We start from the raw sequence: 25992 nt of genomic DNA on the forward strand, positions 1-25992 counted from the left end.
AAGGTGAAAGGAACATCATAGTGAGAGGAACAGATGATCAGAACACTATCACACATATCATGAAGTCACAGAACTTTTAAGTTGACAAGGTGAAAAAGATGTTACATTTGCTTTGAACCAAAGTTTATGGAAATGGCTGCTAAAGTCAAGGTGAATGAGCCAAACTGAGTTGCCTTATTGAATCCAGTAAAATCTTTATGCTAAATCTCCCTGCTAATAAATTTAGTCCATTTATACTATTAATTAGAAAGTTAGTAAAGGCATGGTGCTCACAAGAAGATATTCTCATTTACTGGGTGTGTAGCAAAGAACAGCATTAGGTTTTCAAACAGTTCTGCCAGTATACCCTAATCTTAGTCTATAACACTATGGGTCTTCTCTGTTAATCAGTAGTACAAAAGTTTATTTCTGTCACTATCTTCCAAAAGAGCCCATGTCATTAAAGAGGTCAAATTCACTTAAACATGAAATAAAACTGAGCCCAAGGTACCCTCCTCTGGGGGTAATAATAATTATGAACCCACAGTGTGACAATATATTGCTCTATTAGGAGGCACCAGGGGCAGGAGCTGCCATGGTGAGGAGAGAAATCAATTAAAGGACTACAAATATAAGGAACAAAATACTAAAATAGTTATACACCGAAAGGAATAATTGTATTTTCTTTAGAGGACTTGACTCACAGAAGAAAAACTTTAATTTCTGTTGCAAAAACATCTATATGAAGTAGAAATTGTTTTCAATAACATTCGTAGAGAATATGTTTTAGAAACTGGAGGTAAGTGGATGTAAAATTCTGGCAGCAATTTAATAGAACAGTCCCAGATGGTTCAGCTGAGGCCAACACCTAATGAGGACGAAAGCCTTGTCTGTGGGGAATTTTGGGTGATACCTGGAGAAATATTACATTGTGCATAAACCAAATTGAACTGTTTCCACAAGTGTTGTAAAGTTTCATACAGTAAAAGTTTTTTTCTACATGCATTTCAATTTCACAGCAAGAGTGGCATAGAATACCTAAACACAGAAGAGAGCATTCATGCAAGATATCTAACTCCTTGATATAATAATGCATACAATTCAAAATGATTACACTATGATTACATCTAGAGCTTTCTGCAACTACAAGGTGGTGGTTATGGAAAGCGTGGCCCCCGATATCAATATCTAGAAAGCAGCCACCACCTCCTTCTATGTGTGTTCTCTTTTTGCGTTTTTTCTTCATTTCTCGTAATCAACTCTGCTGCTGTTGCTGCTTCTTAGCAAAACTGGTAAAAACAAAGTTGTAATCATTGAACATAGCACTCTGGCAATCAAGACGTTTAAAACCTTCAATCTTCTGGGGCGAAGAAAGCACTGTGCGACATTTAGAACTCTGGGGAAAAAATTTAAACAATCATTAGTGCTTCCAATCTGTTTAAGCTCTTTCAAATAAAATAATCATGCAATAGATTTAAGACTTCCATATTTTTTAAAAAAATTAATTTTGTTAGTTTTGAGAACATAAACAGCAAAAGGTACACCAACAATTCAACAGTCACTATGCATACTATCTAGTGACACTGATTACAATCAAGTTATGCAACCATTCTCACTATCCTTTTGAGTTGCTCCTCCCCCACTGACATATATTCACTACCCCTTGAAGTTCCTATCTAATCTTTGGAGCTGCTGTTGTCAATTTTATCTGATATAGTTCTTAAAAGAGAGTAACTTTAAAGGGAGTCTGGAGTCTATGAGGATTTGAAATTCTGTTGGCATTTTCTTCCATTTGATCAGAATTCTGCTGATAGAATCTTAGATCAAAATATTGAGTAATGGTAACCAAGGACCACAGAGTTCTAGTCTCATGGCAAAGGAGGCAGTTGTTCACAAAGGCAATTAGCTACCCATTCTGTGCTTCCTCCTAATTTCTGACTCTCCATCTTCTGTTGTTCCAGGTGAACAGAGACCAATTGCTGTGCCTTGGATGCCTTTAATACCCCAGGCACTATGCAACGAACGGAAGGATAAATAAATAAATAGGGATATCCCATCAAACCCAGAAAATAAAATCCCATGAAGGATTTGGTGGTACTGTACATAGAACAGCCTCAGAAGCTATTCCTTTTTTGGTGGTGGTTGTACATATACCAATAATACAACTTTTGCCAATTCAACTTTTTATAGGTGTTACAACTTACTGACAGCAAGTACAATAATGACTTGTACAACCTTACCCTTAATCAATGCAATTTTTCCATCACCATTAATTAACCCTTCTTTTCCCCTGTCCCCATCATCTCTGGTAACCACTAATCTTTGTCCTCTATACATTTGCTTTTTATTATAATTTATGTAAGTCCTACAATATCTGTCCTATTGTGATTGGTTATTTCACTCAGTCTAATGTCTTCCATCTCAATCCATACTGTAACATGTATCAAAGCTTCATTTCTCATACTGTAGGAGCAGTATCTCATTATGTTTGTATCACATTTTGTGATGTGCATTTAGGTGGTTCCCACCTTTGGGTTACTGTGAAAATAGTCTGTGCAAACCCCTTTTTGAGTCTCTGCTTCCAAGCTCTTGTATATATATCTAGCACTAGAATTGCTGGGTCTATCTTTAGATTTTTGAGGAAAACAGCACTGTTTTCCATATTGCCTACATGCATTCACATGAGCAATGGGTAATGGTTCCAATTGCCCCACATTCTTGACAACATTTTTATTTTAAATTTTTGCCATCTCTCTTTGACTTTTATCCTAATGAAATAGTACTTTTCTCCAGGGCCTGGATAGATAGGACATCTGGGCCCATCTACAGGGAAAGCAGGACAAGAGGAGCCTAGCATGCACTTGGGGTACATATAAAACAAGGTCTGATGTAAATCTGTTTACACTTAGATATACACCTCATCATTAGTAACCTCAACTAGTGGTACCTCTGGTATCTGAGTTAATTATGTGTGCTATCTAGAATATATTTTAGAACAGATTTTATTGTCAATAAAGCAAATTACCTGATTTACAAACAGGGTGGTCACAAATTTTCCTGGCTTGAAGACTTCCACAACTTTCCTGATCAGGTCATCATAGGAGGTCTGACTTAAGTTTGTTTCAAAGCTAACATAAGAAAATTCTGGTTCTGGAGTGATATGAATAGTCCAATAAGTTCCCTTAGAGAAAGAGTTTTGTGTTAATAGTCCAAAAGGTACATTTAAATATATAAATAATTATCCAAGCAAGATACAAATACTTACATCCGATTTCATTCCATTCATTGAATACCCACAAGGATTGAAGAGTGTGGCATCAATGACAGAACCTGGTATCAGGTCACGAATTCCACTCTCCTAGGAAAAAAGGCAAAAGATTGAATTAAAAAATAAATCAATGTGTTACCCACCCCCCTAAAAATTTACTGCTCACACAGAAAGATCTTAGATGCTTACACGAGTGACATCCTTTGCAGTAACACCATCTTTCATGTAGAACTGGTCCATAACTGCTGGGTCAAGCTCACTCATCAGAATTTCCAGGGTTTGATCTGGCTGACTAATTACCCGACTCTCTGGGAAATCCAGAGTATATAAGTACCTACAGAAAAGTAAAAATAGTTGTCATTTCTAAAACAACTGTCAGTTTAAAATAAATCTTATATAAAGCAACAACATAAAGTCCATAAAATTATGTCAAACATACCAACAGTCAGAATTCATACGTCCCATACAATATGCTGCTCCATCTGTTGAGGGAAAAGAATGTAAAATAAATCTAACAGACCTATTTTAACAAGATGGCTTATTACAACCCTTCCAGTAAGCAGGATGATATTCTATTTGTCACCTATCAGAAATACCATTGTTGAAGAGACATTTTAACAGAATATTAAAATCTGAATTCACAGAGAAAGATTTCCCCCAAGCCCCCTTTGAAAAAAATAATTTATTGGCTGGCTGTCATTTAGAGATACATTTCAGTCAACAGGCCTCTGTGTAAATGCTGTTGAGAAAACTAATCATCCTGTAAAGCCCCTGATATATGGTCACTCATTTACCTACTTTCCCAAATAAACATGGATCATTTTATATCCAATACTTTGTTCAAACACCGTTTCAACACTCAACACAATAAAAATCAACATTTGGCACATTATTTACACTAAATGATTATGACCCTCTTGTATAGCCTACTATTTAAAGTTTTGTATTACAAGTCATTAAGTTATGAAGAATGAGATAGAAATCAGAATTCTTTTTTTTAAAAACCCAACTTATTAAATCACCACATGTTTTCTGACTCATCTAGGAAATAAGGGTGTTTAGTCTTTTGTTTCCTAACCTTGAAGCTCAGGTATTTAAAAAGAAAGGGGGAAGAGGTGGCTACAATTAAACTTTGTAAATGGAGGAAGAAATCTTTGCCAAATAGCACTATGATTATACCTTGCTGATCTTTAGTAAGCCAGCACAGTTCCTGTATAGAATGCCTGGACCTAGAGTTTCTTAACCCAAAGGTCTTTAAAGCCACTGGCCATTTTTCTCAAAGAAAGCAGCACAGCCTCCCCTTTTTAAATCAAAGGATACATGATGTGTATGTTCAGAAATAGTGCGTTAGACATAGATCAGAGTAACTAGCTAGCTCAAAAAGAACTCTTCTTCAGCTACGTGAAAAAACCACAGGTGGCAGGTGATAAATCTTAGATTTTCTTACTCTATTATCTTCAACAACACTAACTTTGCATTCGTGTTTATTTTTAGAAGCATGCATATATATGTATGCACACAAAATAAAATTTGGGATTCAACTAGAGATATATTTATCTTCCTTCTGAAAGAGATCACTATTGTATTGATCAAATACAAGTAAATTATATAAAAGAAATTGATTAGCAGCAATCGCTGGACAATAAAACTAATTAGGGGACTGAGGTTGAAAGGAAGGTTTACTTATCACTATTCCACCTTTCCACTATGTCATGTATTACTTTTAAAAGGTTATAACATCAGCTCTGGCTTTCCTGATCCTTTACCCTGTAACTTTAGGAAAAAAGCAGGTTACAATTCCACTTATTTAAACTTACTTGGGAAAATTGCATTAAGAAACTCTATTTCTTCCTGGAAATTCCGGTGTGGGTACCCTTGGTGAGAAGGCTTCATGAAATTCTTACGAGAATAAAAGAAGCTCTAAAAAAGACAGATAACTTAAGGTATAACCAATCATCTATTTTCTGCACACATATATCACTGAAATTTTAAAAACTCTTCCTCTACAAAATATAAGGTACCCATGTCAAAGATCCTAGCAAAGTCTTACATTAATGTACATTTATAATACTGCTATGTTGTATTATTCTGGGATACAGAAGAAATACGTATTTTTTTCTTTAGCACATTAATGAATACTACGATCTCTTCTTGGGAAACAAGCAAACAAACAAGCAAAAAAAGAGGGCCACTATGCCAAACTGGAAGGGCAAGGCTTCAGACCAATACAAACAACAATAGATTTCTTCTTTTACAAGCTGTGAACAGCGTCAACAGAGAAGTAAGAATACAGAAGTTTCAATGTAATGAATTCCTAGAAACTGAAAAATGCTCCTCTTACTCATAAAAATAATTCATTCTTAGAGCGGCAGTTTCTAACCTGGACTTTTAAATGCATTTAAGCCAAAAGAAAGGACACATAATTTCTTAAGTTTCAAGCATGGTCACTGAACCAAATGTGCACAACATAGTGGTTTAGATTTCTTACAAGCATCAGAAGCTAACAACAAGAACAAGTCTTTTAGGCTAAGCAACAGGCTGAGCACTGACAGTTCTTTTTCCTGTGGCATTACTATCCGACCACATCATTAAACACTATAGCTAAACGAGTGAAATATACATTACTACGCATATCACAAGATAACTACCCCAACATTCAAACCCATTAAAAGGATTAAAGTTTTAAAATTACTTACTTGAATTGAGTCAAACCCACTGTAATCCCTAGCAAGCTTCAACAGGGGAACCAGTGCTTTCAGCAAGAGGGTGGTACCACATGTCTTCAAAATGAAACGTCTCTTGGAGACAAACATGCTACTCTCACTGCAAGTGGAAAAAGCTATGATGTTAAAATGTTTATGCACCACTATGGGTGCAATTAATCTATTACAGGAGAATCACTGCAATGTGATTTTGGGCTAGAATGTTAGAATCTCAAGGACGCAAATACTCTGGGGTACAGTATTCTTTATCCATCTACTATACAACCATCAATCAAGGTTCCTGAGCTCTGCAGAAAAAGGCTTTGAATTAAACTTTCTTCCTCACAAGTGACCAAGCATTCATCAGTATTCTAAGACAACAGCTTCTGAGGATGCCAGAAGATCTTTCTATGCCATTCTGAGAAGGCTATGTATTCACCTAAAAATTTGGATATAAAAAATTTCAAATGCCTGATTATATACAATAGCCTAACAAACTGGCACTGGTACATCCCTAACATTATTTAAGAAATTCATACTTTACTACCTCATTTTAAACCATTCACTCACATGCATTTTTATCATCATCTGATTATATCCTGCAGTAGATAATAAGCTCCACAAGGAAAGAGATGTTTTACTTACCATTCTATTTCCAGCACCCGGCACAAAGTAAAGATGTGATAAACATCTGTATACAAGCTTACTGAAGAACAGGAACCATATGCACTTGTTCAATGCAACAGGTGCAGAGCCCACAATGATACACCTACTCTTTACTTACTGGCTATCTCCTTGTCAGATATTTTATATTTACAACAATAGTAAAAAAAAAAATCTACTATCTATTTTGCCCATTATCGATGCACATCTGGCAGTCATGAATGCTGAGGGGGTAGCTGAGGGCAACCCTGACTGTAATGTATACATCAACTTGACCAGGCCATGATTCTTAATGGTTTGGCAGTTATGAAATGATGCACTCATCTTCCATTTGGTAAAATGATGTGGTTACCCTCCATTTTTACACAATGCCAATTTTCGCATAATGACCTGGTCGGAACCTAACCCTGTCTATGAATGAAGGGTAGGCGTGTACACTGTAAGTATTCAAAAGTATTTACTGAATGGATAAACTTTGCACCATAAAAAGATGGAATGGGTCTCTTCATTTGTATACCAATATAGCAACCCTTTTCGTATGGTGAGGCTCATTTTAATTTTCACTTTGTCAGACATTCTGAGAAGCATGTGATAAAAAGCAAGGACTTGCCCCTGACATATAGCAGACAAGAAGTACAATGCCATGTACCCTCTTTACAGGTAGTTCTTCCAACTAAAGGGAGGCAAAGATAACAATTCAGTTTGAATAGTTATTTGGTAAGGCTTCAGAATCTACTGCCTAGGGACATCTATAGTAAACATTTTATATAATGCATTCTAAAACAAGGTAAAAATGATTACAGAACTAAGATTGAGAGGAATAATTTCATATCCCATATATAAAGTATGATTCATTCTGAAATTAGTTAGACACTTACCTGAGTACATAAGCTTCCTGCTTGTCAGTTTTTGTCACACTTATGATTGAACATTGCACATCCTTCAAAAGTATATCCCATTCGGATCTATTATTTAAAAATAAATAAATAAATGATCCACAATAGCACTTGTCTACTGTCATAAGAATTGCAAAACTCTCATGTGTAAAAAGTGTCCAATAATTAAGACCACATATATTTGTTGGCACATTCTTTCTATTGTTCCAGTTTCTCTTTTGACTATGGAGCATACTGTTTTGGTGGTAACAGTGTACCTATAGACTTTTCTACCCCCTCCACACACAAAGGTAAATTTTACTCTATATACATACATATACAAACAAAAATTTAAAAACCAAACTGGAAAAAAGGAAATTATACTTTGTATCATCTTGTCTAAGAAGTGAACTTTTTAAAAATGTAATTTTTTTCACGAGTATTGAGTGAATTATCTGGTACTCTCATGTGGTTTCTGGGAGTACAGAGCAGTACAAACACTGTAGAAGACAGTTTGACAATGCTGTATATAATAAAGTACTATGCAGCCCTTCAAAACTTGCTCTATGTGCACTCATATGTCTGGAAAAACAGTCCATCAAAAATTTTTAAGGTGAAGGAATACTGCTAGATAGGTAGAGACAAGTATTGAGTTGGGTGAAGGGAAGGGCAATGTACCAAATGTGAGTGACCAGCAGGGTGGCATTGAGAAAGAGGAACACAAAGAGAGGTGCATGGGAGGTACAGACCAACAAAGATAAACCCTTATGCACACATAGCACTGCATTGTCAGTGAAGGCAAATACTGATATATGGTGGGTAGATGATGGATGGATGGGCTGAACAACTAGCTATGTCTACGCAGGGGGAAGTGTGCCCATGACTATGTATAGGGGGTTGGAAGGCAATGTCTCTACAAGCGTATTTGTATGTTCTGTAAGAATTTCCAGGTATACAGTCAGCTGACAAGGGACGACAAGGCTGTAGTCACCTCTTGGCCATAGCCAGCTACCCAGAGGGAGCGAGCAGTTGGACTTGTGCGCTTGGAACCATGGTTGCAGGGGACATCAAGCTCAATTGGCATAACATACTACACAAAAACATCATATTCCACATCCTACTTTGGTGAGTAGTGACTGGGATCTTAAAACCTTGCAAGCGGCCATCTAGATACAACAATGGGTCTCTCCTCATCCAGAGCAAAGAAAAATGAAGAAAACCAAAGAGGCATGGAAACAATCAGTCCAAGGGACTAGTACACCATGTGATCCTCAGCCTATATAACTATGAGACCTGAAGAACTAGATAGTGCCCAGTTACCATTGACAACCACTCTAAGGGGGATCTATGTAGGAGATCCTGGATAGAAAAGGAGAACAATGTGGACCAAAACTCAAAATCATCTAAAAATAAAGGACCAGGTTTGCTGGTCTTACAGAGCCTGGTGGAATCCCCAAGACTATGCCCCCTAGCTGCCCTTCAGGTCTGGAATTGAACCCACTCTTCTGGGGCTTCCAGCCAAACATAAGACAGACATATGAACTGAACATTTACATTAGGCAGATATACTCCCTGGGGAGATCAATCATGGGAGAATAGAAGGGCTATGTATGCACAGGGAGACAGCGGGGGGGGGGGGGTGGGAGTGGGAGCACAGAAGGGAAGGACACAGGGAAGAGGTAACCATGGGGAGGAGGTGGGAGGAGAGATGTTGCATTGTGGGAAATTGCAGTCAATGCCATGAGACAAAGTGTATGTGAACTGCTGTATGGAAAGTGAATTTGCTCTGTAAACTTTCACCCAAATCACAATAAAAATCAAGAAAAAAAGAAAAATTTTAAGGGCAGTTCTCTCTCTCTTCATTGGGAAGATGGCTCTCTCCTATTAAACTTAGATGTAATCTTTGTATTTTGAGTGTTATTTCTTAAAAATCAAAAAAACAAAAGCTAAACATCACCCATAACCTTTCACTTGGAAATCTTCCTTCTTTTATACATTTATCTTAAAAAGTATGTACTAAAGACTTATGTATAAAGATCTCTTGCACTACTTTAGCTTAAAAAAAAAAAAAAATACATCTGGTACAGTACAATCATTTTAAGCTTTTCAATACAGGACATGGGATAAAAGGCAATTCACTGTAAGCAAAGACCATCAACAAGACAAGAAACAAAAGCATAAACTAGAAAAATATTTGCAACAACAAAAGGGTAATCAATATCCTTAACTTATGAAGAACAACCACATAATTAACAAAGAAATACAAAAAAGAAGTAATTCTTTCCTGCTATCAACTGGCAGCTAATTACCATACCTGAAGTGCCTAAAAGTCAAGAAGCATTCTCAAAAAATTAGCTGATCAGAAGTACATGGGTAGAACTTATTAACCATGGGACTCACTATGGGACACTCCAGGCTGGGCTGTTTCACTGAGGACTTCTTCATGTTGGTACTTTTTTAGTTTTTTCTTGGCTGGTCAGAGAATACTCCAATCTTGCCAAGGGAAAGCATTAAGACTTTTGGGGGACGAATGAGTGAAGACTTTGGGAGTTCATACTTACTTAGTAGATAAGCATTCACTTACTCTGTTTTCAGTATACTGACCCTACCTGGTGTCCCTCATTTCAGAACTATATATTGTGTTACTCTCTTCACTTGTAAGCAGTCATCTAAGATACAACTATTTATCTCCTCTTGTTTGGAACAAAGGAGAGAGTAAAGGAAACCAAAGACTCAAGAAAGTAATTAGTCCAGAGGACTAATGGCCCACATGAACCACACCCTCTCCTAGATCAGAAAAACCAGATGGTGCCCAACTACCTACCACTACTGTGGCCAGGAACACATTACAGGTTCCAATAAAGGTCCCGATTACAACGGGAGAAAATTGTTGAAAACTCAAATTCATAAGATACCAGACTTAATGGACTGGATGCAACCACAGGAAACCCTGAGATTACTGCCCTAAAATAACCCTTTTAACCTGGAACTAAAGGCACTCCCAAAGGTCACCTTTCAGCCCAATAATAGATTGGGCTATAAAATAAACAATGAGGAATGTGCTGCCTTAAACAATCCTATCAAGATCAATGGGTCAACAGATAAGACTAAGGAGGGGCAGGGAAACTGGATGGATGGAAACGGGTATATCCACCAAAACCTACTTCCATGGAGTTAATTCTGACTCACAGCAACCCTACAGAACAGAGTAGAATGACTCCATAGGGTTTCCAAGGCTATAAATCTTTATGGAAACAGACAGCCTCATCTTTCTCCTGCAGAGGGACTGGTGGGTTCATACCACTGGATCTTTTCATTAGCAGCCAATGCTTTAACCACAGAGCCATCAGAGCTCCTTGAAAGGGGACAGGCAGGGTAGAAATGATGAAAGTGCTGCACATGCCAGGGATTATAACCAACGTCACAGAACAATCTGTGTATGAATTGTTCACCTATCTCTCTCTTTCTCTCACACACACACGGTCACCAAAAGCTTGATCACTCAAAACCAGGTCACTTTCAAGAGTGGGAGCTCTGGTGGCATAGTGCCCAAGACACTTGACTGCTAAACAGAAGGCTGGCGGTTCAAACCCATCAGCCACTCCTCAGAAGGAAGACTAGGCAATCTACTTCCATAGAGACACCCAAGGAGGGGTTGCTATGAGTGGCAATCGACTTGATGGCAGTATGAGTGTGAGAGTGAGAGAGACAGTACAATTATGCAAAGCTCATGCAACTTTCAAAAATATTTTTTGGTTATTTTGTATTCGTATCAATCCCTTTAGTCACTCCAAACTCACCACTGTTTCTGTCCCCACTGCCCAGCCCACTTTATAACAAAATAAAATCCAAAATTACTGTTAAACAAATAGTCTGTTTTTAGTTATTTGTCATAATAGTTTGTGTATTTAAAGGGCGAGTCCTTGAAAAGCCAAACTTACAGATTCATTTCACAGAATGAATTCTATTACTGACTATGGGCGTATACATTATATGTTGCACCTGAAATGCCATCTCAATCTAATTCCACAAAAATTCAGCTTACTCATTATTTCACTGCCAACTAATTTAGTTTTCTTATAGAACCCAGTCGCTATAATGACGACTCTAGACATGGAATAATGCCTCTAATATTTTTTTCTACAACACTCTCTCTGCTACTTCTGGGAAACCACTGATAAGAATTTTTTTTTCCTTGGGGGAAGGTCATCAATGCATTTTTTTCCTTTTTTTTTGCAGTGTTCCCTCCCTTTCCCACCCACCCCTAGTAACCAACAAAGAACTTTTCCTTCTATATATGAACCTTTACTTGACGTTTTACAATAATGAACTAATACTATATTTGTCCTTCTGTGATTGACTTATTTCACTCAGCATAATGTCCTCCAAGTTCATCCATGTTATGTGGTGTTTTGCAGATTCTCCATTATACTTTAGTGTTGCATAGTATTCCATTGGGTGTATGTACCATAGTTTGGTTATCCATTTTTCTGTTGATGGGCACCTAGGCTGTTTCCATCTTTTTGCACTTGTGAATAATGCTGTGATGAACATGAGTGTACATATATCTATTCCTGTTTTGGCTCTCAATTCAGGACACGTAGCCAGTAATGGGATTGCTGGGTCAGATGGTACTTCTAATTCCAGTTTTTTAAGGAATTGCCTTACTGCTTTACACAGCAATTGTATCATTTTACAGTCCCATCAGCAGTGTTTGAGAGTCTCAATCTCTCCACATCCTGGCCAGGACTTATTATTACTGTCTTGTTGAGCTTTGCCTTAATGCTGGGGTGAGGTGGTATCTCACTGTTGTTCTGACTTGCATCTCTGTAACAGGTAATGATCATAAATATTTCTTTATGTATTTGCTGGCTGCCTGAATATCCTCTTTGGTGAAGTGTCTATCCATGTCTTCTGCCCATTTTTCAACAGGATTTTTAAGCTTTATGTTGTTGAGGTATTGGAGTATTCTATAAATTTTAGAGTTAAGTCCCTTGTCAGGTATGTTCGTTGTCCAATTTTTTTCTTTCCCAATCTGTAGGTCCTCCTTTTACTCTTTTGAAACACATAAAACTTTATTTTTTCGAAGGTCCCATCCACCTAGTTTATCTTTAGCTGTTCTGGCATTTTGGGTTATACCTGACAGTCTATTTAGGCCATAAATTAGGAGCTCTGGTAGCGTAGTGCCTAAGGCACTTGACTGCTAACCAGAAGGCTGGCGTTCAAACCCACCAGCCATTTCTCGGAAGGAAGATGGGGCAATCTACTTCCGTAGTGATACTGCCTCGGAAACTCAAGGAGAGGTCGCAATGAGTCAGGTCCGACTCGACGGCACATAACAACAACAAATATGAATGTTAAACCTTACGGTATTTTCCTACTGGTCCCTGAGGATGCTCAATTCCTCTCATTCTTTTTTTTCCTCTGGTCTTCAGATTTGGTAATTTCTACAGATATATCTTTGAATTCACTTACTTTTTCCATCATAATTTTACTGCAGTCCAGTGATTTTTTTAATATCAGTTATTATTTTACTTTTAGTTCTTAAATTTCCATTTATTTTTTGTGTATGTTTGCAATCTATTTCTTTGCAGAAAAATTTTAACTCTCCATTTATTTGAAATGCTTACCTTTTTAATTGGGGTGAAAATATACACAATAAAACATTCACCAGTAATTTCTACATATATAATTCAGTGACATTACATTATCTCAAGATTGGTGCCAGTTAATTATCTTTCCTTTGAGAAATCTTAAGTTTTTCCAATTATTTGTATGTCACGTAATTCAGGATTGTATCCTGGACATTTTGGTCGTATTTTTAAAATTGTTTAGCAGCTTTCAAGTTCAGATCCAATTCAAGTTGCAACCTAACTTCTGTGGGATATGGTTCACTTATCAAAACTTTTCTCATGCTATTCAGTTCAGTTCCTCTTACGTGCTACCCAGTGGCCAGAACGGCCTGGGGAGGTGATCCATTCCATAATTTGTGTCTCCCTTTGGGGTTAAGTGGGGAGAGAACAGAGAGGAAAACAGAGCTAACGGTTTTCCCCTGATGCTCTTCGCTCTTGGTACCACAGTTCCTCTGGTCAAACTCCCCCATGGAGTTTTACGCACCTACCTGATCACCACTCTGCCACTGAACTACTCTCTCTATGCACTGAGGCAAGACAGAACAGGAATAAAAGCAAAGCAAAACAGAAAAAAAGGGGGATTTCCCCCACTCTCTCTGACTCAGAAATAGAGGGCTTCTTCTGGAGGAGCTTTTTCTATCTGTGCCTAGTTTCTGGCTGCCTCTGAAACCAAGGTAGGAGATACTAGAGGAAAAAATAAACAGGAAATTCACTGCTGGTTGGGCGTTATTTTAAAGTTCTGGTTTCCCTCTCCAATCTACCTAACACTTTCTTTTCAATCTTCAAACAGCTGCTCCATGCAGTCTTAGTTACATTTAGTTAGAATGACATATGCCTACTCCATCTTGACTGAAACCAGTATTTTCTAGTACTTATTCACCACTCATATTAATAAATCTGAAGGCTAATCCCTCCCCACCTGATGGAAACCCTCAAGCAGTTCTCCCACCACCACCACAAACACCAAACTCACTGCTGTGTCACATTAAACTCATAGTGATCCCTCCTTGGGTTTCTGAGGCAGTATCACTACACAAGTAGATTGCCCAATTTTCCTTTCCAAGGAGTGGCTGGTGGGTTTGAACCACTAGCCTTCTGTTTAGCAGTCAAATGCCTTAGGTACTACGCCAGAGCTCCCAAAGTCATAGCATAAAAGGAAGCAAAAGCTTTAAACATCCTAAGACAAACATTACTGAATGTTCTATCAACTGTGTTTACCTTATGAGAGCTGCTAGGCTAAATCAAGAAAAAAAGAAATCAAGGAGCAAAAAAAGGTAAGAAAGAGAATGAAACAAACTACAGGAGAAATCAATACAATGCCGTAGTATGTACCTAAGAAAGAAAGGTGAGAAATTCTCTTAAGAGCCAAAAACTTCAGCACAAGTTATATTTCTCTCCTAAAAGTTTGGGAGGTGGGGGGAGACACAGCCTGCTTTTGTAAATAAAGCTTTATCAAAATAGGCCCACGCCCTTTCATTTACACGTTGTCTATGGTTGTTTTTTCCTTCTAAGGGCAGAGCCACATAACTGCAGCACATACTGTAAGCCTTGCAAAATCTAAAGTATTTACTCCCTGGCTCTTCACAGAAAAAGTTTGACTCTTGTTTTAGAGGAAAGGTTGAGTGCCTTGATTTCTGTCAAAATTAATGATGAAAAAGGCAAAATGCTTTATACAGTTGAATTAGATATTATGCCACATCAGGTGTTCTGTATTTTGTTCCCTAACACTCTATACTGAGACTGTACTACAAAGTGCTTTACAGAATTATCCTATTTGGAAATCCTTTCTGTTTTTATTAAAAAAACAAAACAACAACAACAAAAAAAAAACACAAAACAACAACAACAAAAATACCCCAAAAGCAAAAAGAGATGACTATTTTGAGGATGTGTTCATATTACAGCACCACAAGATACTGGTTTAATAACTAGGAAATACTGTTGTAAAATATTAAACAATTATTTAGGAGCTCTGGTAGCATAGTGCCTACAGCACTTGTGACTGCTAACCAGAAGGCTGGGAGGTCCCACCAGCCACTCCTCGGAAGGAAGGTTGGGCAATCTACTTCTGCAGTTTCCTGGGAAACCCAAGGAGGGTTCACTATGAGTCGGGTTCAACTCAAGGGCACATAACAACAACAATAATTATTTGATGCTTAAAAAACAAAGAAATTCACAAACCAAATTATTTCCTGACTTGAATTATTTTCCTGAACTTAAACGTTATCTTCTCATTGATCTAACTCAGTGGTTCTCAAGCCCAGGATGATTTTGCCTCCCTGGAGGTATTTGGCAATATCTGCAGGCAGTTTCTGTTACCACAACTGGTTATGACAATGCTGCTGGCATGGAGTGTGCAGAGACCAGGGATGCTGCTAAATACTGTGCAATGAATGGAGCAGTTAGTTTCCCACAATAAAGAATTATTTAATAATTCAATAGTGTTGCCTTTTCCTCAGCTGTGCTAAGGTGGTCGACTCTTCCAAGGAAGCTAAGGCTGTGATGAGATGAGGCCCTCGCTTCATCCGGTGACCAGCACTGTGCCCAGCAGCCACCAGCCCAGCACTGTACCATGGCCTCCATTTCTGAGCTTGCCTGCATCTACTTGGCCCTTATGCTACTTGATGATGAGGTAACTGTCAAGGAGGATAAGATCGATGCCCTCATTAAGGCAGTGGGTATCAATATTGAACCTTCTGTCCTGGCTTGTTTGCCAAGGCCCTGGCCAACATCAATCAATATTGGGAGCCTTATCCGCAAAGTAGAAGCTCTGGTAGCATAGCACCTAATGCACCCACCAGCCACTCCTCGGAAGGAAGATGGCGGCAATCTACTTCTGTAGTGATACTGCCTCAGAAACCCAAGGAGGGGTCGCTATGAGTCGGGTCCAACTCGATGGCAGATAACAACAACATCTGCAAAGTAGGAGCTGGTGGCCTGCTCTAGCAGCAGATGCTGCACCAATGGGAGGGCCTGCCCCCTCCTCCACCACTGCCCCAGCTGAAGAGAAGAAAGTGGAAGCAAACAAAGAATCTGAAGAATTTGACGACGACATGGGTTTTGGTCTTTCTGACTAACCCCCTTTTGTAACATGTTGAATAAAAAGCTGAACTCTTAAAAATTTAACTTATACAGTAGGTACTTTACCTTAAGAGCAGACTGTTGACGACAGCCACATTTGTTTTCCTAATGAGGCTGAAGGTCCCTGTGTGGCACAAAGGGTTAAGCACACATTTATGCCTAGGACGGCAGGCCTGGCAATCTGCTTCTAAAGCCACAACCTTAGGGAATAGTTCTACTCTGCCCTTGTGAGGTCACCATGAGTTGGAATCAACTTGCTAGCAATTAAGAACATCCTGTTGTGCCATGAACTGGTCCACTCAATGGCAATCAATAAGAATCAACCCAATAAGAGCCAGTGCTCCTGATAAAATCTTAAAGTGGTGCCTGAAAATTTGCATTATTTTAGTAGGCTTCCAGGTGATGCAATTACTCTATTGGATTACTTCCTTAGAGTAAATAAAAACCTCTGGTTTTAGAGTCATCAAGTAACTTATCCAAAGTCACTCAACTATTTAAAGGCAGATTCAAGCTTCCCTCAACACTCTGTCCTTACTTCACATCCTGACTTACCTATTTCAGACTGTAATTATTATCTATATATAGTTATCTATATAATAATTATGTATTATCATATTATATTCAGGCCTTTATACATTACCCATAATAGTAGACTTTGGGTCAAAACCTAAGTTGACCAGAAAATTAAGATTCAATTCAGGTATCCAGACATAGCTCCTTTGCTCAAAGAAAACAACCTGAACGCTGCAAAACTTCCATTATAATGGCAGGGTTGTTTTTCTAAGTCCAATTTTTACCCAAAATTTAAATTATTAACCCATACATGGAGCTGGAGGAGCTCTGGTAGCATAGTGGCTAAGGCACTTGACTGCTAACCAGAAGGCTGGCGGTTCAAACCCACCAGCCACTCCTCAGAAGGAAGATGGGGCAGTCTACTTCCATAATGATCCTGCCTCGGAAACCCAAAGAAGGGTCGCTATGACTTGGGTCCGACTAGACGGCACATATCAACAACAATACATGTAGTTACTGCTACTCTCATTTGATTATTACTTTAATCGTGTACTAAAAAATGGTGGTTCAGAGACAGCAGTTCAAATCTTTTTGGAAAATCAGTGAAAAATGTAACGAGAAATGTAATTTTTCAATGGGAAGCTTTTCTACTTCAAAACACTTACACTAGAAGGTTTTTTGGCAATGGGTTATAGATTCCTTCAATATAAATGACCACAATACTGTGCAAAGATGTAGTCAAATATGGCATGAATTCTGGGAAAGTTAGTATCTTCTAATGAAGATTATTTTCTAGCTTATAAAATGAGTGAAGCAGAGTAACAACAGTGCATCTGCCAGTCTTCAATTTCATTCTCAGCATTAGAGTCTAGTTTTCATGTAACTGTAAAAATAGCTTTCCTTTCTCATAATTTATTTATTTATTTTTAGTATTTTCTAGCAGATTTCTTCCCCCATCCCTGCCGCCCCAAAGCTGCCACTTCTTACAAAATGAATGTTTGGAACAGTATTTTAATCCAGCAACCCTAAGACATTTTCATACATGGTTACTGGTTTTTCAACATCCTTTTGAATCCTCAACAACCAGTAGAAAACAAAGTTAATCCTCAGAAACAGCCCACCTTTAACATGTCCACTTGAATACTGTATGAAATAAATGTTTTAGGAGTCTGTACAGATCTGTACAGATCATGAGCTCCTTTATCCATCTGGATATAACTGTTGCTGAATGTTCTTTTCTCCAACATATTGCTTCACCAGTGTTCTTTGACCTTTCTCTCCCTTGAAAAATTAATGAAAAATTTTCACTACTTAATCTGTTCAAATTAACACTCAAGGTGCATTAAACTAAATGAGAATTGATCAATAGAAAACCTGAACATTCAGGAAGTGAGTTCCAAAGCTGACTTGGAGTTAAAGCTTGGAAAGATTAGCCAACAGTTGTTTAAAGTATATTCTATTCCCTCACACCAGACACAAATTCCAGATGGACTGCAGATGGAAATATGAAAGACGAAACAAAATTTTTAGAAAGGGGGAGCACAGCCATCTTCATGACCTTAGGATGGGCAAAACTGTTAATCATTAAAAGAATATTAATATACTGGACTTCATTTTAATTATGAACTGCTCACAAAGATACAAGTAACGGGATGAAAAAGAAAGCCATATATTAAGTAGCAGTAAGGTATTTATAATGTATATATTTGATAGTGAATTTAAGCTATAATATATACAAAAAAAAAAAACTCCTACCAAATGAAAAGAAAAAGGCAGCCAATCCTAAAGAAAAACAGGCAAATAAATTTGAGCCAACACTTTACAAGAGGATATCCATATAGTCAGTGTATGAAAAAAAAATACAACTCCATTAGCCATCAGAAAACAAAATGAAACAAAAACCATACCACTATATACCCAGAACAATGGCTAAAAGGAACAATTGGAAATCTCAAACCCTGCGTGAGACTTGCAAATTGGTTTACACATTGGGAAATCTGGCAACATTTCAACCTGGACTTATCCATATTCTATGCCTTAACACCTCCGCTCCTTGGTGTTTATCTAACAGAAATGAACACACTTTGCTCACTAACAGACATAAAATAGTATTTATAGCAGCATTACTTGTATTTGCTCCAAACTGAAAACTACTCAAATACCCACTGACAGTAGAGTAGATAACTATGGTACATTGACACTAAAATATAGCAAACATAAATAATGGTGACGTCTTACATTGTTATGTGCTGTCAAGTCTATTCCAACTCATAATGACCCCACAGAACTGAGTAGAACTGTCCCACAGGGTTTCCAAGGCTCTTTACAGGAGATTACCATTCCTTTCTCCCCAGAGCCACTAATGGGTTCGAACCACTGACCTTTCATATTTAGCAGCAGATGCCTTTAACCACTTTAACCAGAGATCTCAAAAGCCTTACAGAATGCATACTAAATGATTCTACGTTACGTAAGGTTTAAGAACAGGTAAAAACTAACTTATGTGGTAAAAGTCATAATAGTAGCTAGCTCTGCTGGAGAGAGAGGTAAGACAGTGAATGGAAGGCAGTATAGCGGGGCTTCTGGTGCCTTAATTTGAAAGCTACTTACATTATCAGTTTATGAAAATGTCCAGCTGTATATATAATTAATTAATTCATGTCTGTTATACTTGGTCAAAAAGTTCAAAATATTTGTATTCAGAAGATAAACTGTTGCATTATAAAAATTTTCATACTTTTTTTTCTTTTGCAGATTACCTTAAACTCTATTGAATACTGCCCTACTGAAAATGTCCCTGTTTTTGTTTTTTTTTTCCCCTCTTGGTTTAAAATTCTTTGAAATAATTTTTATAGCACAAATTCTTCACTAAATCCCACACTACTTCCAATTTCTGGCACTTTCTTTTAAAAGCATCTTCATACTGATAGAGGGCATAATGAATTGTAGGCCTCTGCAAATCTAAATAAACATTTTTTGATTTTTGTACCCAATGATAGAAGCTTTTCTCTAAAATCATTTCAGTAACCTTTCCAAATTCTCCAAACTCAACAGTTCATCTTTGTTATTGTACAAAGGTTCTTGAGGCACGTAAGAAATGCTCTAAGTTGATTTAGTACACTTGCAAACTGCTTCATACTTAGGGGAAATCTGACTACCAACAACCAAAACTATCCTTTGGTTTCTAAGAGCAAATCAAACACATATGCCAACTGCCTAGATTGGTATTCAATCAATATCAAAGCAATTCACCAGTCATAGATGAAATTACTTACTGGAAGCTGCCATACTGTTTCCCAAAGTAGTACTATTTTACACCCCAGTAGCAGTGTAAGGAACATTCCAGTGCCTTCAAATTTTGTCAGGTAGTGGTATCAAAATTATACTAACTTCAAAGTTAGTTGGAAAGTGTGTTCCTGCTCTATTTTCTGGAAGATGTGTGAAAAAAATTGGAATGAATTCTTACTTGATTGAATGTTAGATAGGAAATTCCAGTGAAACCATCTGGGCCTCAAGTTTAATTTCTCAGATGTTTTCTAAGATGGCCACTCCCAAGCTTTTAAGACCCTAGTCACTATTCACCCAAGTACGCTTCAGAACAATGCTTTTGTGTATTATGTTACACCAATTAAGCTTCATGTCCCTAGCAACCATGGTTCCAAACCCGGGGGCTAATCACAAATTTCAGTCTATTTGTTGAGCAATGTGTACTTCATTTTCATAGTTCACAAGATCCAGGGAACTGCAGACCCTAACCAAGTCTCCAAGGGATCTGGCTGTATTCTCATTATAAAACAAGAAAATATGCCTCATCTCCCTACCCACAGATAACAGTAATTCCTCAAAATAAGGAAAGGCCCTAAGACAAAAGCTGATCAAAAGCTTCCCTTTCTCTGGATTCCCATTAGATTTCTGCTTGAAAAATCATTGGCAATACCAAGATGTTGTCAAATAAGCACATCCTAAGCATATCACACAGGAGGATAGCTAAGTAGGGAACAAGTCTATCAAAGGGGTCTACAATTAAATTTCTGTTCTTACTACCACAGGTTGCCTACAGTGACCCTGTAAGAGAGTAGAACTGCACGATAAGGCTTTCAAGACTGTAAACCTTTGCAGAAGTAGACTGCTGTATCTTTCTTCTGCAGAGTAGCTGGTGGGTTTAAACCATGGACCTTTGGGTTAGCAGCCAAGTGCTTTACCACTGCATCATCAAGCTCCTTCTATCAAAGGGTACTCAACATCCTTAGACACCAGAGAAATGAAAAATTAAAACCACAATGGGACATTACTACCTCTCTAACAGAATGGCTAAAAAAGGACTAACAATATCAAGTGTTGCTGACCAACAGGAACTCTCACACACTGCTGGGAGGAATATAAACTGGAAAACACAGATAAAGCCAATGTGAATTAAGAGTGAAGGATAAACAAGAGTTCTCTGTACTACTACTGCAACTTTCCCATAAATTACCAAGGAAGAAAAGTCAGTGCAAAATGCATTGCAATAATTCCCCAAAAACATTTTAAATTGTTTTCAGCAAGATGGCAGGTTCATATACTTAACCACTGTATTAACAAAAACTCAGCAGTAATTAAATCTTGATCTTCTAAACAAAAGTCTACTTACTTCAGCATGCACAAAATAAAGTTTATGAATAAATTAAGATACTTCTCCACTGGTGATTTTAAACGTGAGGCTGTTAGCTGCTGTCGAGTCAATTCCGACTCATGGCACCCAATGTACAAGAGCAGAATTGTTCCATTTTTAAAAATTACCTGCAGACCCTGTTACTTTACAAACCCCAGTCTTATTTTTTCATCTTTGTAACTAAGACACATGCAATTTACATTAAAAAAAAATTTCAGTAAAACCATTAAAATCTAAATCACATAGCTTTTTAAGAATGTTTAGGGTTTTTTTTATAACATTAAATATTGCTGGCCCCCTATCTATATATCAGCCTTTTTAATTTTTCTGGGTTTATTTTACTCATTTATTTAAAAACTACAATTTGAATTCTAAGTAAACATCACTATGTTATACTGGATACAGATGATTTAAGACCATTTTACTGAGAGTACTTTAGAAATGCCATTCATATTTAAAAGGACTAGATTATATGTTGTGATATTAAGACAAGCAAAAACTTTCTAGCCTCTAAGCTTTTTTAATTATCAAATAAAGCTATGAAGACTATCCTGTAGAAGGATGAATGCATTAAAGCAATCTGAAACTCTCCAGTTACCCTATCTCTTCTCCTCCAATAAAAATAACTTTCTAGATCAAACTTCTGTTGTTGTTGTTGTTAGGTGACATCAAGTCGTTTCCGACTGTAGCGACCCCATGCACAGCAGAACGAAACACCGCCCCTCGACAGCTGCATGATCTCTGCTATACTTGAGCCCATCATCGCAGCCACCGTGTCAATCCATCTCGTTGAAGGCCTCTCCCTCTTTCGGAGACCCTCCACCCTACCAAGCATGACATCCTTCTCCAGGGAATGGTCCTTTCTTACAACATGACCAAAACAGGTGAGATGAAGTCTGGCCATTCTCGCTTCCAAGGAGCATTTTGGGTGTACTTACTCCAGGACAGATCTGTTAGTTCTTTTAGCAGTCCGTGGTACTTTCTGCAAACTTTCAGGGCACATTTAATCTATTGTCTTCCAATTTTTGACTTTTAAAAAATCGTTATACCTATACAACACATTTACAGATTCACTAGTCACATCAACCATGTTGCTCAACCATCATCAATATCCACCACCAAACTTTTAACATCTAGTCTTTTAGATTAGCATCTGATAAAAAAACTTTCTTCTCCAGCTCTTGGTTGTGGTGGTGGTAGAAGGAAAGTGCTAAGAAAAGATCTTATCCTTTATCCTTAATAAAGCAAAAAACCACAGATAAAAATGTCAGGTAACACTTATAACAACAGTCTGCTGCTGTAAAGATTCAGCCTTGGAAACCCTATGGAGTAGTTCTACTCTGTCCTGTAGGATTGACCAGAAGGCAACTAGTTTGGTTTACAGTCCTATTTAATCCTCACACCCACCTCCCGTGGTAGGGCACTACAACATCTCCATTTTGGAGATGAGAAAACAGACTACACAAGCTATTAAAGTCTGAATTCAAAACTAGAGGGCTCCTCCAGACCAGGCACTTAACCACTTCATTATAATTACTCTTTTAGATGATGATAATCCATCCATAGGAGCTCTGGTAGCATAGTGCCTAAGGCACTTGACTGCTCACCAGAAGGCTGGAGGTTCAAATCCACCAACCACTCCTCGGAAGAAAGGTTGGGCAATCTACTTCCGTAGTGATACTGCCTCGGAAACCCAAGGAGAGGTCGCTATGAGTGGGGCCTGACAGCACACAACAACAACAACAATCCATCCATGAGGTCTGTGAGGCCCTGCCCCGGCCCCCACCTCTTTATGGACCAGGCTCCATTAATAATTTCCTCTTCTCAAACCACTGATATAAGTCTCACTCGGGGTGAAAAAAAGCAACTTTCCCTTGAGCTGCATTCCTCCCACACACACACACACACACAAAGGCCAGGACTCTCCATCCTTGAAAAATTATGATTCTGGAAAATAGTAAATTTAAATTTACCTTTAAAAATGAAAAAATCGTGCTTTTTATCCAGCACCTTTTCAGGAAATATCTACCACCTCCTATTTTCCAGGCACTTTATCTCCTAATAGTGAACTTAACCAGTTCATCCTTCCCTAACCCAGTCACTGAAAAACATTCTTGCCAATGGACTTACGTAGATTCAAGATCAATAGTAGTGGTTAATTAAACGTTAAACATCTACAAAATGGCACGAACTCCACAAAACTGTAATTTTATTCTTCTCCTAAATTTAATTTGTCATCATTTTAAGAATCACACCGAAAAAATTTCAACTGATAAAAATGCGAAATTAAAGGTCGTTCTCAAACATGTTTAAAGCCTTTCTTGACTCAGAGATCAGATTATACTTTAAAATAACCAAAAATATATACTTAAATATATACTTAAAATAACCGAAAAAGCCCAAGCGTCAATGCTGGTGGCATTTTTGCCCAAAAACTTGGGAGGAAAAAAAAAAAAAAACACACTTCCTAAAGAAAGTGGGCTTCAAAGATTCAAAGAACCAGAGTATTTTGTTATTTTCGAAAGCGTCTTACTTTTTATAGTTCTTCCTTGCGAATTTTTTCTAGGTAAAAATTCTGATCACAACAGTTTTACCATATGCCTATGACCAACACCAGAGTTTTCTCATTTGCGTAAAAGAGGAAATACCAAGCTTCCCTATAGTTATTAGGAGAAAAGTAACCTCTTCCTATAATTTACATGTGAAATGCTTAGAACTTAGCCTGGCCCAAAGCTTGAGAAATAAGACCTGTTCCATTACAGTTAACATGACTGCGTTTTTTCAGTTACAATGGAATCCTTCAAGGTAACACTGCTAGAAACTGGGTTGCCCAACGTGCCTTAAAGTCCCGGCAGCACGTGTCCTCCAGGGCTGCTTTTTGTCAAGAGACCGCGGCGAGAGCTGCTAACATTCCTACAACTCCTATTGGCCCACACCCTCGGGCCAGGCTGTCGGTATGGTCCAGAAGAGCTCATTGGTCGCCGCTTCTCAATGAAGCGGCCACGCCGGTTCCTCGGCTGCAGCGTCACACACACGCGCGAAGCAGCCGAGGGAACGCGGTGGAGGGTCCTAGGAAGATATGTGGTGGCGAAGGGTGTGAGCGCCACAGAGAACAAGGCCCACGTTTTCGTTATTACCGGTAGTTTCTATTTGCGTTTGGATTTCCAGGAAGACTGCTAGAGACCTTTTCTGCACAATCGACCCAGGCACTCTCTTGCATGACTACCCGCGCGTTTGGACGATGCGGCCCCAGACTCCTTTACTCAAGCTTAAGGTATTAAAGGTATTACGTACAGGGTCAGATAGGGCCTGTCGCGTAAATACAGGCAAAACGACTGCACCTTGCGCCTCTCTCAGCTCTCCCGCATCCCGCCGACTCGGTAACAGGTTACACAACCCAAGGTCAGGAGACTCGGGAACAACACTCATCGGGCTCGCTGCCATCTCCCGGGGCCGCCGCAGGGCTCGTGTCGTCCGCCCAACCGCCCCAAAAAGGCTTTGGTGCAGAGCACGTTTAAGGCGGCAGTGGGGCCCAGCCACTGCGACACGACTGCTCCCGCCCAATCCCCGTCGCCCGAGCGCCACATGCTGCCAGCGGGGACGCGAGCGGGAGGCCTGTTCCGCCAGCCCCTCAGTCCAAGGCCAGAAGGGGCCCCCTCCTCTCGGCGCCGGCGCGAAGAACAAGTCCGGCTGGAGATCCGCTCCCTTCCTGCCTCCATTCCCCGAGGCGGGCACGCCCGAATTAGCGCCTGACTAAGCCCGCCGAGCCCCACCTGCCTGGGGGGAACGCGCAGCCCCCCACAAACCCCACCCGGGACCTAAACCCGCCAACTCCGGAGGGAAAAGTCGGAGGCGCGGGCCGCACAACCACCACGAGCGGCGCCGCCCGCCACCCCTCCCGCCCCGCAGGGGACGTTACCTGAGCACGCGGCCGAGCCGGCCCCCTCCCCTCCCCCCGGGGCAGCGCCCGGCGGGGCAAACGGCAGCGAGTGGGAGCTCCAACCCCACATAAACGCGGCCACTCTCTCCAAAACCCGCCCGCCCCTCCACAGCCACCAAAACGACCCGCGCCTGCGGAGCTGGTTCCATCTGAAAGCTCCGCGAACCCGGCCCCCGCCCCCTCCCATGTCTGGTGCCTCCCAGGCTAAGACAGCCCCCAAACCCGGATCTGTCGGCGAGGAGAATCCCGAGCACCGACCTTGGAATGGTGCGAAGATCCCCAGATCCCTGGTTTGCGTCGGGCTGCTGCCGGGAGAACCAAACCTCCAGCAGCTTCTCGGTCCCTTCGAAAAAATGTGCAGCTTCCATCACCGTGAGACTAGCGAACAACCAACAACCACAGAAAATCAACTAAATTAAATCTTTTCTCCCGCCGCCGCTGCGGATTGTTCCAGCTGTTTTAACTAAAGTTCAGGTTCCTTTTTTTTTTTTTCCTGTAATTTTATATTAACTTTTTTTAAAAAAAGGATTAATAAAATTTTCCCGGCTTTTTTTTTTTTTTTTTGTGAGCGAAAGTTGAACGTGAGTCTGTTGGAAATAGAGGCAGATACAGTTCAGTCTCTTGTAGTCCGCTGTTTCCCCGTTACAGAGAGTAGAGCGAGCGCTAGCTAATGTCGCCGGCCATACT

General features: G+C 39.2%; 1 protein-coding gene and 1 pseudogene across 1 annotated transcript; one reads left to right on the plus strand and one right to left on the minus strand.

Moving 5' to 3' along the window:
• Positions 1-1234: 1234 nt before the first annotated feature.
• AMD1 (adenosylmethionine decarboxylase 1) lies at positions 1235-25673 on the minus strand. The gene is made up of 9 exons (XM_007940797.2): positions 25564-25673; positions 7491-7577; positions 5944-6070; positions 5065-5167; positions 3687-3729; positions 3437-3581; positions 3245-3337; positions 3005-3160; positions 1235-1375 (listed from the first exon to the last, which is right to left on the minus strand). The coding sequence occupies exons 1-9, from the start codon at positions 25671-25673 to the stop codon at positions 1235-1237; spliced, it is 1005 nt and encodes a 334-aa protein (XP_007938988.1).
• Positions 15693-16197, plus strand: LOC103196996 (annotated as a pseudogene).
• Positions 25674-25992: the final 319 nt, after the last annotated feature.

The sequence above is a fragment of the Orycteropus afer genome, unplaced genomic scaffold, assembly GCF_000298275.1.
Source record: "Orycteropus afer afer isolate SDZICR_OR568_19922 unplaced genomic scaffold, OryAfe1.0 scaffold00072, whole genome shotgun sequence".
Classification (NCBI taxonomy): domain Eukaryota; kingdom Metazoa; phylum Chordata; class Mammalia; order Tubulidentata; family Orycteropodidae; genus Orycteropus; species Orycteropus afer.

What these genes read in the sequence shown, in the direction of transcription:
- AMD1 (XM_007940797.2), bottom strand. Translation starts at nt 25,673, where the DNA reads ATGGAAGCTGCACATTTTTTCGAAGGGACCGAGAAGCTGCTGGAGGTT. An exon ending in TCTTAATGCAATTTTCCCAA is followed by an intron (nt 3,730 to 5,064) that starts GTAAGTTTAAAT and finishes TTCCCTCAACAG; the next exon opens with ATGGAGCAGCATATTGTATG. An exon ending in CTGCAAAGGATGTCACTCGT is followed by an intron (nt 3,338 to 3,436) that starts GTAAGCATCTAA and finishes CTTTTTTCCTAG; the next exon opens with GAGAGTGGAATTCGTGACCT.